General features: G+C 41.2%; 1 protein-coding gene across 7 annotated transcripts in view; it reads right to left on the reverse strand.

The window, feature by feature from the left end:
- The window catches only part of psd3l (pleckstrin and Sec7 domain containing 3, like), a 288,227-nt gene that overhangs the window by 187,143 nt on the left and 87,218 nt on the right, over positions 1 to 13,866 (reverse strand). For 6 of the 7 annotated variants that reach the window (XR_006955809.1, XM_047017244.1, XM_047017247.1 and 3 more), the window contains exon 5: positions 646 to 840. Coding sequence is in view for 6 of the 7 variants with exons in the window: in XM_047017244.1 (XP_046873200.1) it covers positions 646 to 840 (195 nt within the window). In the remaining variant the exon portion in view is untranslated. The remainder of the gene's footprint in view (positions 1 to 645; positions 841 to 13,866) is intronic. The other variant, XM_047017245.1, reaches the window with a different exon arrangement.

Below are 13,866 nucleotides of genomic sequence, written 5' to 3' on the forward strand. Positions count from 1 at the left end.
CATCAGCTATGTGCTTGGCCATCAAGTGGTATTTCAGACTGGACGTGCTGCGATGATAGCTCAGTTCACAACGACAAAACACACAGATCACTTTGGTCTTGTCAATGGAACCATTTGGCAACTTTTTAAACGTACATTTTCCATTCAGAATCTTATTGGCATCCATTTTGGTGTCCTGCGCTTGCCATCCACTCAAAACGTAACATTAGCCTACTACTCATTAGCCGGCTCGCAAGTCCAAACTAGTGTGTGCGGCGTGCCTGTTGTTTTGTTTCCGGTCTAGCTAGATCTGGTGTGGTAGTTTTTCTAACGTCAGTAGTTGCTGCAGCAGCATGTGAAAAAAACTAAAATGTTTGCTTGGCCAAAAAGAATGTTAATCGCGCGATAAAAAATGTACGCCGTTAAAATGGGTTTGCGTTAACGTCGTTAATAGCGTGTTAAACTGACAGCACTAATATAAATCAACTTTTCAATGCGCTAGAATGTGAACAGCTAGGCCTAAAAACTTGGCTTGCACAATGTACTTTACTTACACGTCAGTGTGTGAAACCAGTGTGCACATAAACTAATGTGGCCACAAAGGGGTTATGCATGTTAATGAACAGGCAGAGTTTGAGGACAGGATGAGCACAGGGAATAACTCACTTCTTGCCCAAGTGCTTGGCTACATCAGAGCGGCGGAAGCCCTCCAGGTGGTAAAGCCGTCGGGCAAGTCGGCGTGCTGCCTCCTGGTCCCCACGGTTGCCATTGTGCAACATGTCAGTACTGTCCTTCAGCCTCTCTGTGCTCCCCATGTCGGAGTCCCAGTCTGATAATGTTGCCTTTGGCCCCGCATCACTGCTGGTGGGACAGAAGATGGAAGGGAAAGAGAGGGAAAATAGCAGGGACAATAATTGACAAAGGAGTAGGTGACACAAAGTAGGTGTAGAAAAAAGAAATAATTGTAAATGTTTGTAGACAGAAAAGGAGGTGGACAGGGAGGGCCAACGAGGGAGAGTGAGAAGAAAGCAAAAAGAACATCATCAGTGCACACAATCAAGACCAAATATTAGGGTAAATTAGTATACACGTGAATAACTCAAGGCAAACCGACAGCTCACAAAAAAGCTTTAATTAACCTACAATTTATTACGCAAAAGTGTATGATCAATGAAAACATTCCAAACAGCTTCAAGCTGTCACAAGCTAGCACTTTAAGACAGACAACACACTGCGGTCTCCTCATTACCAAGCTCAAACAAAATCAGCAATTTCTTTTCACATTTTCTGCGGTTATTCAGACTGGAAATCTGCGGAATTCCGCTAGCCTTCCTGTTCTTATGTCGGAGCGGCCGAAGATGTTCAACAATAATTTGACGCCAAATATGGTCAATTGAATGTTGACAGACTTTGCAAAAAAGTATTGATCCATCCTCATAAAGATCGGCTGAAAACTATTGCTACTATTTCTATTGCTGTATATTTGGTTGATAAGTGTTTCCGTGTCAGTCGTTCAGGGCTGAATCTTGGCATTTTTGGCTAACGTATTAATATTGGCTACAGTAGTCAAATGTGAACGTTACTGTATCAGTTTCAGGGTACACAGACTTCCTTCGACTGCTATCACAGACCAACCTACACTGGTGGCAATGGGCTCTGTTTAAAACCCTTTCCTGCCAGACCATTTAAATATGGGTCGAAAAAGACCCATAGATCCCGCCTTAATAACTTTGCCATCCAATCACCGATTTTATTTCTGAAAACTGCCAGATACTCATGACAACTTAAGCTCAAAGCACATATCATTGGTTAAGGGGTTAGTGGGAGGGGGAAATAAATCTTTCGTCTGCAACGGCAGCCATTGTTTTCCGAGGCGGAGCCAGAGCGGAGACCATGGGGGATTGCCTACAGTGTTACAGCTTCGAATTAAAAATAGGAGACAATATTATGAGTAAAGACAAGTTCCTTAATATGTGTTGTCAATATTGTCAATTAATAGTCTAAACTTTTTACTTACGAAGAATTTGTTTGTGGGAGTGACGCGAGTGTTTTCAGGAAAGAATGACGTGTCCGGCTTGGCCGTTTGTGACAGGCAGCAATGACGGTAGTAGCACTGTTTAGCTTTGATTTGAGCAGATTTCTAAAAAACTTCGAAAAACAACATTAACTAATTAGATTATGTACACTGTAAGCTAAATGTACATGCCTAGTTTGGCCAATTCGGTCGATTGTGGAAGAATCTCGAACGTTTTTTAGTTATCGAGAGGAATATCCAGCTTTTGGGACAGGATAAATGTCTCCACTAGTCACTAGAATGGTCATAACTTTTAATCAAAATATGGTATTTCTAATCTGTCTTCTGTTCTACATTGCCCACATACTTGTGGATATTCCACCTACTCAAAGTATTTCTCCATCTTGTAATTAAAGTGGTTAAAAAATTCAGTTGTCTGATGAGGTATGGTGGATGGAGAAGTTTTTGTAAAAAATGGCTGCCTGAAACCACTTTGATAAAATATGATTTGCCTCAAGTGATCATATATTTATTGACATGATAAAAATCCCCTAGTTCTCCTCTTCAAGATGGTATAAACAGTTAAGGTGTCTGATTTAATATGAAAATTCATAAAACATGAATATTAATATGAATATCATATTTCAACAGCTTATGGAATGTTCGGAATGTTGTCTCAGGCAGTAAAGGGTTAAAGGTTAAATATTTCGAAAGAATAGAGACGTAATATGAGTTGACAAGTTAATTAAAATTTTCCTCAGACCAATGCATTATATTTGAAATTCCTAGGGCTGTCCCCACTCAGTCGACTAGTCGATTTTCTGGTCGAAAAAATACTTTTATTCGAGCTGCCGTATGGCAGTGTGAGATCTGATTCCCTCTTTTGTCACCATTGCTGAATTAAAGAAATGTTCTACAGAAATTGTAGATTATATTATTTAAGACAAATAAAGCAACTCAAAAAATATGTATTTAAAAGAAAATATGTTATTGTTTTCCCTTTTGTTAATCTGTGCTTAGTTTTGTTTGTTTTTTGCACACGGCACGAGTACAATTGACTGCCGAACTACAAACTCTGCCAGGGCTCTACAGTGCAAGCTCGTCAAAGCCAGGCGATTGCAATGTTGTTTTAAAAAAAAAATAAAAAAAACAATTGCACGAAATCCTAACCACTTTTCCATGTCGAGAAGAGCATTAACATTTGAAAAAAGAATGGATGAAAAAGAAATCAAGGGACATTTACAATAGATAAAAATGTGCGATTAATCGCGAGTTAACTATGACATTAATGCGATTAAATATTTTAATCGTTTGACAGCTCTAGTAAAAATAAAAGAAGTGATCAGAAATACACAAAGCAAAGATATGAGGCAAAAATGAAACACAAGCATGGAACTGCTAGGACAGGAAAAATTAATAAGGTCGAGGCCAACTCATCTGAAAGTGAAGGGGATTCTGATTCAGACTCTGAATTAAGATTGCATATGGTTTCAGCAATAGTTAGCGACACTGAGGCAGTGATGGCAGTAAGAAAAGGCAATGCAGCATCTTCTTCAATGATGATTAGGCCAAATATCGAAGGCCATGTCATTGATATGGAACTTGACACTGGAGCAGCTGTGTCTTTGATTTCTCTGGAGCTTTACGAAGCCAAATTCGCCCCGATACGATTACACAAGACTGATGTAGTGTTGAAAACATACACAGGAGAGTTGCTGCTTCCCGAGGGAATGTTAAAAGTATGGGTGAAATTGAATAAACAGAAAGTTCGAATGCCCTTATATGTTGTGAAAGGGAATGCATCACCACTGTTTGGTCGTGAAAGGCTAAGGAACATTAGGCTGGACTGGCGTGAAATCAAGACTGTGAAAACATTGCCCAAAGACAAGGAGACTCTTAAAGACGTCCTAAATCACCATGCAAATGTTTTCAGTGAAAATTTAGGAACTCTGAAAGGCTTCCAAGCTTCGCTGACACTAAAACCGGATCAACAGCCCAAGTTTTGTCAAGTGCGTGTAGTCCCATACGCATTAAGACCAAGAGTAGAAGCGGAAATTGAACGATTGCTCCAACAGGGAGTGATTTCCCCAGTTCAATTCAGTGATTGGGCGACCCCCATTGTCCCTGTCATTAAGAAGAATGGTGGCGTGAGAATTTGTGGGGATTTCAAAGTCACAGTAAATCCAGCTTTATGCGTTGAACATTATCCAATACCTCGCATTGAGGATTTGTTTGCATCGCTGTCTGGAGGACTTCGTTTTAGCAAACTGGATCTATCACAGGCGTATCTGCAGGTGCCTGTGAGTGAAGACTCGCGGAAATATCTCACCATCACCACTCACAAGGGCATGTTATGCTTCAATCGCTTACCATTCGGAATTACATCTGCACTCTCAATCTTTCAGAAGATCATGGACCAAGTGCTACAAGGGCTCCCCAATGTGCACTGCTTTCTTGATGACATCCTCGTCACAGGCCGAAATTATGCCCATCATCTGGAAAACCTGGAGGCCGTACTCAGTCGGTTGGAAAAATTCGGACTAAGAGTCCAAGAGGAGAAGTGTGAGTTTTTCAGAGACTCTCTAGAGTACTTAGGCCATATCATTGATTTGACAGGATTTCACAAGTCACCTGACAAAATGTGTGCCATAGTGAATGCTCCATTGCCAACCAACACAAGACAGTTGCGCTCTTTTCTAGGACTCATCAATTACTATGCACGCTTTGTTCCGAATCTGTGCACGCTTCTCCACCCTTTAAATGGTCTACTGCACAAAGACATTAAGTGGGAATGGTCAAAGGAATGTGATGAGGCATTTCGCAAGGCAAAAGAGCAGCTCTCTAGCAAGAGCATTTTGACACATTATGATCCACAACTTCCTGTGATTCTGGCCTGCGATGCCTCGCCTTATGGAGTTGGAGCGGTCATTTCCCACATTTGCCACATTTGGTCATTTGCCTTCGCTTCTAGAACGCTGAGCAAAGCTGAGCAAAACTATGCCCAAATTGAACGAGAAGACTTGGGTATAATTGGGTATAATAGTCAGGCGTTTTCACTCTTATCTGTATGGACGGCACTTCATTTTGCTCACAGATCACCGTCCTTTAACGACCATACTGAGCCCTAGCAAGGCAATTCCTTCAATGGCTGCAGCGAGACTGCACCGATGGGCACTCATACTAGCAGCACATAACTATACTATCAAGTACAGACGTGCTGCTGACCATGGCAACGCTGACGGTTTGTCTCGTCTGCCGCTTCCTGTGCAACATAAGGAAAGACCAGGGACAATTGACACGTTCCTTGTTAACCAGATAGAATGTCTACCAATTCGCTGTACTGATGTAAGAAGAGAAACCAGGTCGGATCTCACACTTTCACAAGTCTTGGAGATGGTGTCAACTGGCCGTAGCGAAGCTACGTGTGGTGGCCTGGCCTCGATGCTCAAATCGAGGAGAAATGCAAGACCTGCTTGCCTTGTCAGCGCACGCAGAAAACACCGTGCCTCACTCCTCTTCACCCATGGTCATGGCCCACAGCCCCATGGCAGCGTATTCACGTTGATTTTGCTGGCCCATATGAGGGGCGCATGTTTCTCGTAGTGGTCGACGCCCACTCCAAGTGGCCAGAGGTCATCTTAATGGAAGCAACCACTTCGGCGAAGACTATCCAGGCATTAAGAGGTCTGTTCAGCCACTATGGAGTACCAGAGGTGCTCGTCAGTGATAATGGGCCACAGTTCACATCTGAGGAGTTTGCCACCTTTTTAAAGTCAAATGGCATTAAGCATGTGCGCTCGGCTCCTTTTCACCCGGCGACGAACGGTCTGGCTGAACGCTTTGTACAGACTTTTAAGCATTCTCTTAAATCATCAAAGGGAACTTCATCAGTTCAGAGGCGACTGGATGCTTTTCTGCTTCAATATAGGAACACTCCCCATTCAACTACTCAGGAAGCACCAGCGATGCTGTTTTTCCACCGCAAGCTTCGCACTCGTCTGGATCTGCTGAAACCGAGTGTAGCTGCGGTGGTGGATCAGGCACAAGACGCCCAGCGCAGTTACCGAGCTGTGCACTCTAAATCTAGGTCTTTCAGCATCGGCGATCCAGTCCTGGTCCGGGATTACCGGAAGGGGGAGAAAAGGGGACACCGGGAACCGTTACATCTCAGGCTGGCCCAGTATCCTACCAGGTCAGTGTTGGATCAACACATAGGTGGAACCGGCATGCAGATCAAATGTTGTCTTGCCATCCCAACATCATCCAATCTCCAGTTGATGAACAACCGACACTCGACAGCCTGCCAGACCCCTCCGACACAGGTAAAGAGCTGGAAGCCTCCATCCCAGTCAGGGAGGGGGACAATCCTCAATCAGGTCAGTCAGACATCGCCCCCACTGACACTCCAGCAACACCCCAACAGACACTTAGCAGGTTCCCGAGCCGGAACCGCAAACCACCAGATAGACTGACTCTTTAATCAAGGATTTGTTATCTGTTCAGTTAGAGAGTGATGTCTCAAGCAAAGGGCAGAATAATCCCTTGACACACTCAAGGTGATGGGGCAGTCTACCCCGATCCTTAGTTTAGATATTTTGTTGGTCTGAGACATGTTGTGTATATAAGTAAAAAAAAAAAAAAAAAAAAAAAAATGAATGATGTGATCACAGATGGTTCTCAAGGTCACTTTGTCAAGTTTGGTTCATATTATTGCCTTAGATCTACTGCAGTTGATATAGTTGTTAATAGAATAAGTGGGGAGGAGTTGTGATGTATTGGTAATGGCATTGACACGCCACACCAGTAGGGGATGCTATGCTATGTTTAATAGTAGATTTATGCATGAAGAAATAAACCAGTGTAGAACTATAACCAAATGTGGTCGGTCGTCACTCAAAGTTGTCTTGCATACTGATGCTAAATAATAGTGGATAAGTACACTATAGTTGACTAGAAAAGTCACTACAAACATAGCATAATGATGCATGAGCGACAATCCGCAACCAATGGGCCAGATCCATTTAAAAAGAGAGTTACGACACTCTTTGATCTCGCCGACACGTGATCACTTGGTTCAAGTAGCTCGCAAAAAAACACTGTTGGCATCTCGATTTACTGACATTTTCGGTATATTAACCCATAATATCAATTGGTTACTGGTGTGTTGTATTATGTATGTCTGATACTTTATAAACATTTATGTATTACATTAACTTATGACACTAGGCCGCAATATTGTCAAGCAGAGGTAGAAATGGATATGCTAGCTACCATACTGTAGCTCACATCAGCTCAATTTAAAACAAGAAAGAAGTTTGTTAAATAGAGCGGAATATACAAGGCAACCAATTGCATTCAATAAAACATTTTATTATGCAATATGTCCAGTGAGAGGGTCGTTTGTTTTTAGTGAGTGGACATGAAATTCCTACCGACCGTCGACAGCTAGCTGGACGCTAGGGGACCGCTTAATCTTCAATTCATTGTTGTTAGCTCTAATCAGATGTGCATTTAGTATCTAACAAGCTATATCTTACAATAAACTTGAAGTAAGGCTGGCTATATACAAATTTGGGTGACCAGACGTCCTCTTTTACCCGGACATGTCCTCTTTTCGAGACCTAAAAAATGTGTCCGGCAGGGATTCCAAAACTCTCCAGGATTTTTCCTGGTCGGAAATCAGAATCAGATAGGGATTTATTCGCCATGAAAGTTTGCACAGACAAGGAATTTGCTTTGGCAGGAAGGTGCATACAATAAACATAAGGAATCTTAAATTTAGATATATGGTCTAACTATACTAAGGATACATAACTAGCAATACTAAGTGGAATACAATTAAAATAAAATATACAATAAAATAAAATATAGGTTGCCATAAAATAAAATATAAGTAGCCAATTTACAGTAATTTGTGTTTCTCTGGGTCTTTCACAAACTGTTACGCCATTCATGTTCAGTATTACGAAGCAAGTTAGCTGGTAAATTGATCAAATTACTGCATTATTTAAAAACTTTCCAAAATCAGCTAACTTCGTAACACTGAACATGAATGGGGTTGAACGTTGCAAAATACAATGTTTGGGACTATAGGTCGCAAATGACACGCTTTACTTCTGCCTTCTTCGATTAGACTACACTGGAAGTCTATGGAAGTGTCCCAACTCTCTTTTTATATGGCTCTGGGTCTACCTAGCTTTGACTACCAAACCTTTTAATCCGTGGCGTGCTTACATAGTCTATAATGTCCAAGTATTTAAAGAAAATATTAACTATAACTATATACATGTTTCTTAAACTATTTGTTCTAGTTCTATCAGAGTGAAAGTTGCTAGTTGTCTAGCATTAACTGTTAAGTCAGTGGCGTTGTTAGACATAAAACTGTACTGGGGCAAAGGCCCCTATTCATATCCCTTCTTCCAAGCTTAGCACATGGTAAAAAAAGATGTATGGTAAAAAAAGAGAGAAGTAATTTCAGCCCTCGCCCCGCGGCAAATATCCATATACTTACATTGCCACCAACCCCCTGACATCCCTGGCCCACCCCTATATGCACAGAGTAAAATGATATTCTGAAGATCAAAATACACCAAAACGAATTTGTAATATTCAATTTTTAAAAAAAATTCAGAGACAAACTCTTATTAAACTATCTAGCACTTCTTCTGGTTTTACTCCTTCCTATTCTTCCTGGCCACCTCTAAGGGCACTAAATGTTGATGATCCTAGCCAACTCTTTCAGCTGAGTAACAGCCTGGGAATGGCCCCTCACCACAGGATCAATGGAGGACAAGGCCTGTAGATTCTTACTTTTGAGAGGTAGTTTGTTCTACTTGCCACAAGCTGTGTATAGTCACCTTCCCAATAAAATCCATGACAGTAGGCGATTTCTTTAAGACTGCAAGGGAAGCTCGGCTTCCCCTAAAATGTCAAAAAAATGTATGGTCAAATATTTACTATTGTGTTAACATTTTAAATGTGTTAAAACACGTTCATCTCGAAGACGCGTTCGTTTAGAATCAGATACATTATAGTAGCAGGTCGACTGACTCGATATCCTTCTCATACTTTCCGGTAGCGTCACAATGCATTTCTCTGTTGAAGCCAAGCCCCCACAGCTCGACTCTCGGCTTGAGGCAACAGCCCCGGTGGATGTAGGTGGTATTGCATTTCCGATTTTCTACCCGACTCGTCCGGTCGTTTTTATTCTATTAACTCCAGTCAACATATGTAAAATTATCTCCCCCAATAATTTTTGTTCGATTCTCGAACCTGGCTCATACTACTAGCTTTTTCATAGAATAATTTTTCCTGATTTTTGCTAAGATTGAAACCAATCCGAAATGGGTAAACTAGCAGCCCATTTATTTGCTTACGTCAAGAAAAGTTGCCTGGAAACGTGCTCGCGGATACGAACAATGAACGAGCACAAAAGGGAGCATCAGCAAATCGCTGAATTTCCTAAGCTGAATGAGAACAAGGAGAAAGGATTTGATAATCTACAGCTGCCTGCCTTTATTGTAGCACGTTTTACAAATGGTTGCACATACATGATGGTTGTTTGTAGAGTTAATTTCAGTTATTTTAAAGCAGATTTAACCATTTTGTAATGAACGCTATTATGCTCATGGCATGACAAACGTAATTATAGCCTAATATAATTAGTTATAATATCGTGGCATGTTACGGCGTCATTATATTGTTGACATGTTATTCTGAGGCAAAGACAAAGATGAATAAATCATGTTTGATAACGTCAATATTGTTATGGTCGTTATATTGTTAGAACTTTAAGTCAGTTAACACCACAACGATGGCATTAACAATAAGCTAGTAATAGTAAACAGCACTCATCATCAATATAATAGTAACAAAGGTATAGGCTTAATTTGCTTTGCAAAGCTAGAACAACGACGGAGCCAGATATTCAGGTTTACAGTTTATTTATCCGACACAATACATAAGCAGTTAAACTATAAACACAAAGCAAAAAGAACAACGTATAGGCCCTGCACGTATAATACTACAGTACTAATAGTATTGATTTTCGTATGTAGGCTATCTGCTTCTTGATCGGACTTGTACCATATTCTGACAGTTTTCTGCAATGCCTTAGCTCCAGCTCACAAGCTCGCGACTGGTTGTCGCAAAGTATGAAGTATACAGCTAGTTGCAAGCATGCACACTTTCGGAGCTAGGAACAAGCTTCTGCGCAAGACCGGACGAGTCGGTCTACAAAGATGGCGCAGTCCGTTAGGAGCTCTCGCTTGCCTCACTGCGCCACTGAGCACTTTTCATAGAAATTAATGGGGACGCCATCTTGGAAGACAGAAGTAGCTGTCTCTAGTTATATTAACTCTATGGTTGAATCCCAGCGTCCAGGGACTTGAATGGGGCTGCTTTGAACAAATTTTTTTTGTGTTTCGAAACTATACGGTCATTGGATAAATGTTGCGATTATGTCCCTCCCACGGACGCTCAGCGTCACGCACGCCGGGTTTTTGCTTGAGGGAGGGTCTGTCGAAAGACTGCATCTCCTTTTTAATAACGATTTTGTACTATAAAAAGTCGCCGAAGCTATTCGAGGTCAGTCCCATTAGCGGATTTTGCAAGTGTAGTCAAAAGACAAACTGCTGCAACCTATTCCTGGTATTTGTTTTGCGCGAAATTGCTAGCCAATTATCATCATACATTTCATATAAATTATACACCACATTCCTTTGTTCAGTTAACCTAATTCCCACATTTCCTTCGATGTTTATCCTAATTCATCCCCACTGGCAGCACAAATGCATACTTGTCAGCCCACTCTGTCTGAAATTTGCAATTTTTGGAATCAACTTTTCGCTTTATTGGTTTGTCTCGCCATGATTTTCGCTAAAGAAGAAACAGGTACCGTTGGCAAATCGATGAGCCTGCGTTGTTGCGAATGACACACACAACCTGCGTGACCCACAGAGGTTGCGTCCAACGTTGAGTGAGTGATACCTGATGGAGCTTTAGATTGGACACGGAAGATATAAAGCACATCTAGTAGGAAAAAAATATAGGCTATAGCACAAAATCACGCACCAATGAAAACTTACTTGTATTGCGTCTAGGTCCGGATCCGCCTATTGAGTCACCTCGCCATAAATAGTAAAAGATACGCAGCAAGAAGACACACGAGTAGGCTAGTTCACGCTTGCGCGCATACTGCTGATTTGCTTATTTCCTATTTACTTGTTTGGTGGAGGCAATCCAGAATTACTGTTGGTGCAATTATAATCAGACCCACCCCCCCTAAAAAAAACTTCTGCACGATTCACACAAGTCACCCAAACTGAAGTGAAAAAATCGGGAGGCGCCAAAAAGCGCGCCGTTTGCATCCCTGAATACACTATTAGGCTATAGAAACTCCCCTAGCTTAATCCACTATATAACAGTTCAGGGACGCAACTTTGATATCAGTTTTGGCAGGGACATCTATAGTTAATGAAAGCTTTGTGTTTTCGGTTTGTTAAAACTCAATCTTTAGATTTTACTGGGGCACAGCAGATTTATACTGGGCACGTGCCTTTGTAAAAAGGGTCTAACGACGCCCCTGTGTTAAGTTATGTTTAATAAACGAATAAAATAAAAAAACACTGTGCTCCAAAATTTCTTTGTGTGCTCCAAAAAAATTAGCGTACATTACGAACATTAGCGTAGAGCCCTGTCTGCCATAGCCTACTTTGTCGGTGTTATTAGGCAAAATGGCAAATAAATCTGTGGTATGGCAGCATTTCATTTACACTACATTTACAAAGTACCGGGTGACTCAAGGAACATTGAATGCAAACTTGTTTTATTTTTCATAGTTCAACGCTGAATATGATGTAGCCTACCACCTGAAAACCATAAGTTGGCCTACTTCGCTCATGCTAACACGCGCTGCGCTGAAAAATTAATATGCTTATTATAAGAATCAAATCCAAATCGAATGACATTATCTTCTCCGGCAAAGACAACACAATCTTTCTCAGTTTCACCGTTCCCCACTCGGCTTCTACGCAAGTTCGCATGATGCACTTTTTCAGGCAGTGAATAGCGCGCTGATTTGCATGTTAAACAAACAATATTTTTTATTTGTAGTACATTGTAATAGATCATAAATAACCAATCAGGCATTTTGTATTATATTGGCAGTCGGTAACAACAAGACTGGTGACATGAGGCTTATTATTAGTAATAGCTTATTTTATAGCGGCTGAATCTGTCCAGCAGCTACATTGAGTCAGATCGGGAAAATGTTCGTACATTTATGTCTGTCTAGTTGTCAATCTCCCAGGGGCGGATCTACCGGGGTGACATGGGGTGGCAAATGGCACCCTAAGAATAGCCTTGCCTCCCCAGCTACCACCCCAGTTGGCAGCTTTGAAAACAAAGAAAAGTTGTGGCCCATCGGACATTTGTGAGAGCGAATTTCTAATATCCAAATGCAAGTAAATGCAGCACAAAACAACTCCATCCACCCTCCCCACGCATTCACCGAAGTTGCTTTCAATTGAACACAAGGAAGGCGCGAACTGACCATAGAAGGCTCCAACTCATGGAAGAAATCTTCAGCACGGACAGCAGACCACACCGGAGGAAAGAGGTGTTAAGCAATCATTTATTAATGACTTATGAATTATTGAAAAGTGCAGGGCTAACGGGGTTGCAACGTTACTTTTCCTTTTGAATTTAGGTCAATTACGTTATTGCTTTGGGAAAGTAACAACAAAGATGACTGTGGTAAAGTTAGTTTGAAATTTGATATTCAACAGATATTCGGACGCCCAGTATTGTGTTATTTTAACCGGTGTTTAGCACTGCTACGACCGGCCGCTTAGCCAATGCTTTTGGCTGCCTAAACAACAGGTAAGTTTAGTCAAAAGTAAATAGCTTTTTAACAACATGAACTAGGAGCGTCCAAATAAGGTTAAACTGTTGAAAATGTATGCATTTATGCTGCACAGCCTTTATTTTGTTCATTTTCATTTCAGGTTATAATTCTTTTTTTTGTCAAAATAAATCTTCAAACTTCAATAGCTTTTAGGTCATTTGACCTATAATCCTTAAATTCATTTCAGTGTTCACTGACTATGCATACATGTTGGACAGCCTTTAGTTTTTTCATTTTTATCTCACACTCTTTTGCCATGGGATGCCATCCCTCAAGTTCTCCTACCACCCTCTTGTCACCTCATGAATATTTTTCTAGATCCGCCCCTGCAATCTCCCTTCTTACGTATGTATTTCTTTCATATTATCTCTTAAAAATGTGATGTAAAACATTACACAAAATGGTTTGATGAAAAACATTTGGACATTTATAGAAGGGAAAAAAAACGTTTCAAATTTCGATTAGTCGATTTTCAGAAGTGCTAGTCGAGTCTTGGTCGACCAAAGAAAATATTAGACGGGGACAGCCCTAGAAATTCCACGGGTTTTCGTTGGAATTCTGCGCTCGCGAATTACGTTTGGGCCTGCTCATTACCCACCGTTGTAGGCTACAGGTGAAGCCAAAGACAAGATATGTGTCATCATATTTTCTGGTCTTTGACCTTGGAAGGAAATTGCTTTGGAAGCCCATTTGGCGATACTTCATCCTCTGCTTTGCGTTTATGTGGGAGCCCTGTCAAAAACTTGTCCATGTTATGTTAGTTGTGTCATTTATTGATTGATTCATTCCATCCGTGCCCCCCCTGCAATGGCTCTGGGCACCCCCACTTTGGGAACCACTGGGTTAATGAACAACTCTCATTTGTTGACAGTAACAGTCACCTGCAATATCTAAGGCTGTAGCCTACTTATGACAATAGAACATTAATACAATCACAATTCATGTAGGCTTAAAGGCAAAAAATGTG

The sequence above is a fragment of the Hypomesus transpacificus genome, unplaced genomic scaffold (genome assembly GCF_021917145.1).
Source record: "Hypomesus transpacificus isolate Combined female unplaced genomic scaffold, fHypTra1 scaffold_51, whole genome shotgun sequence".
NCBI lineage: Eukaryota > Metazoa > Chordata > Actinopteri > Osmeriformes > Osmeridae > Hypomesus > Hypomesus transpacificus.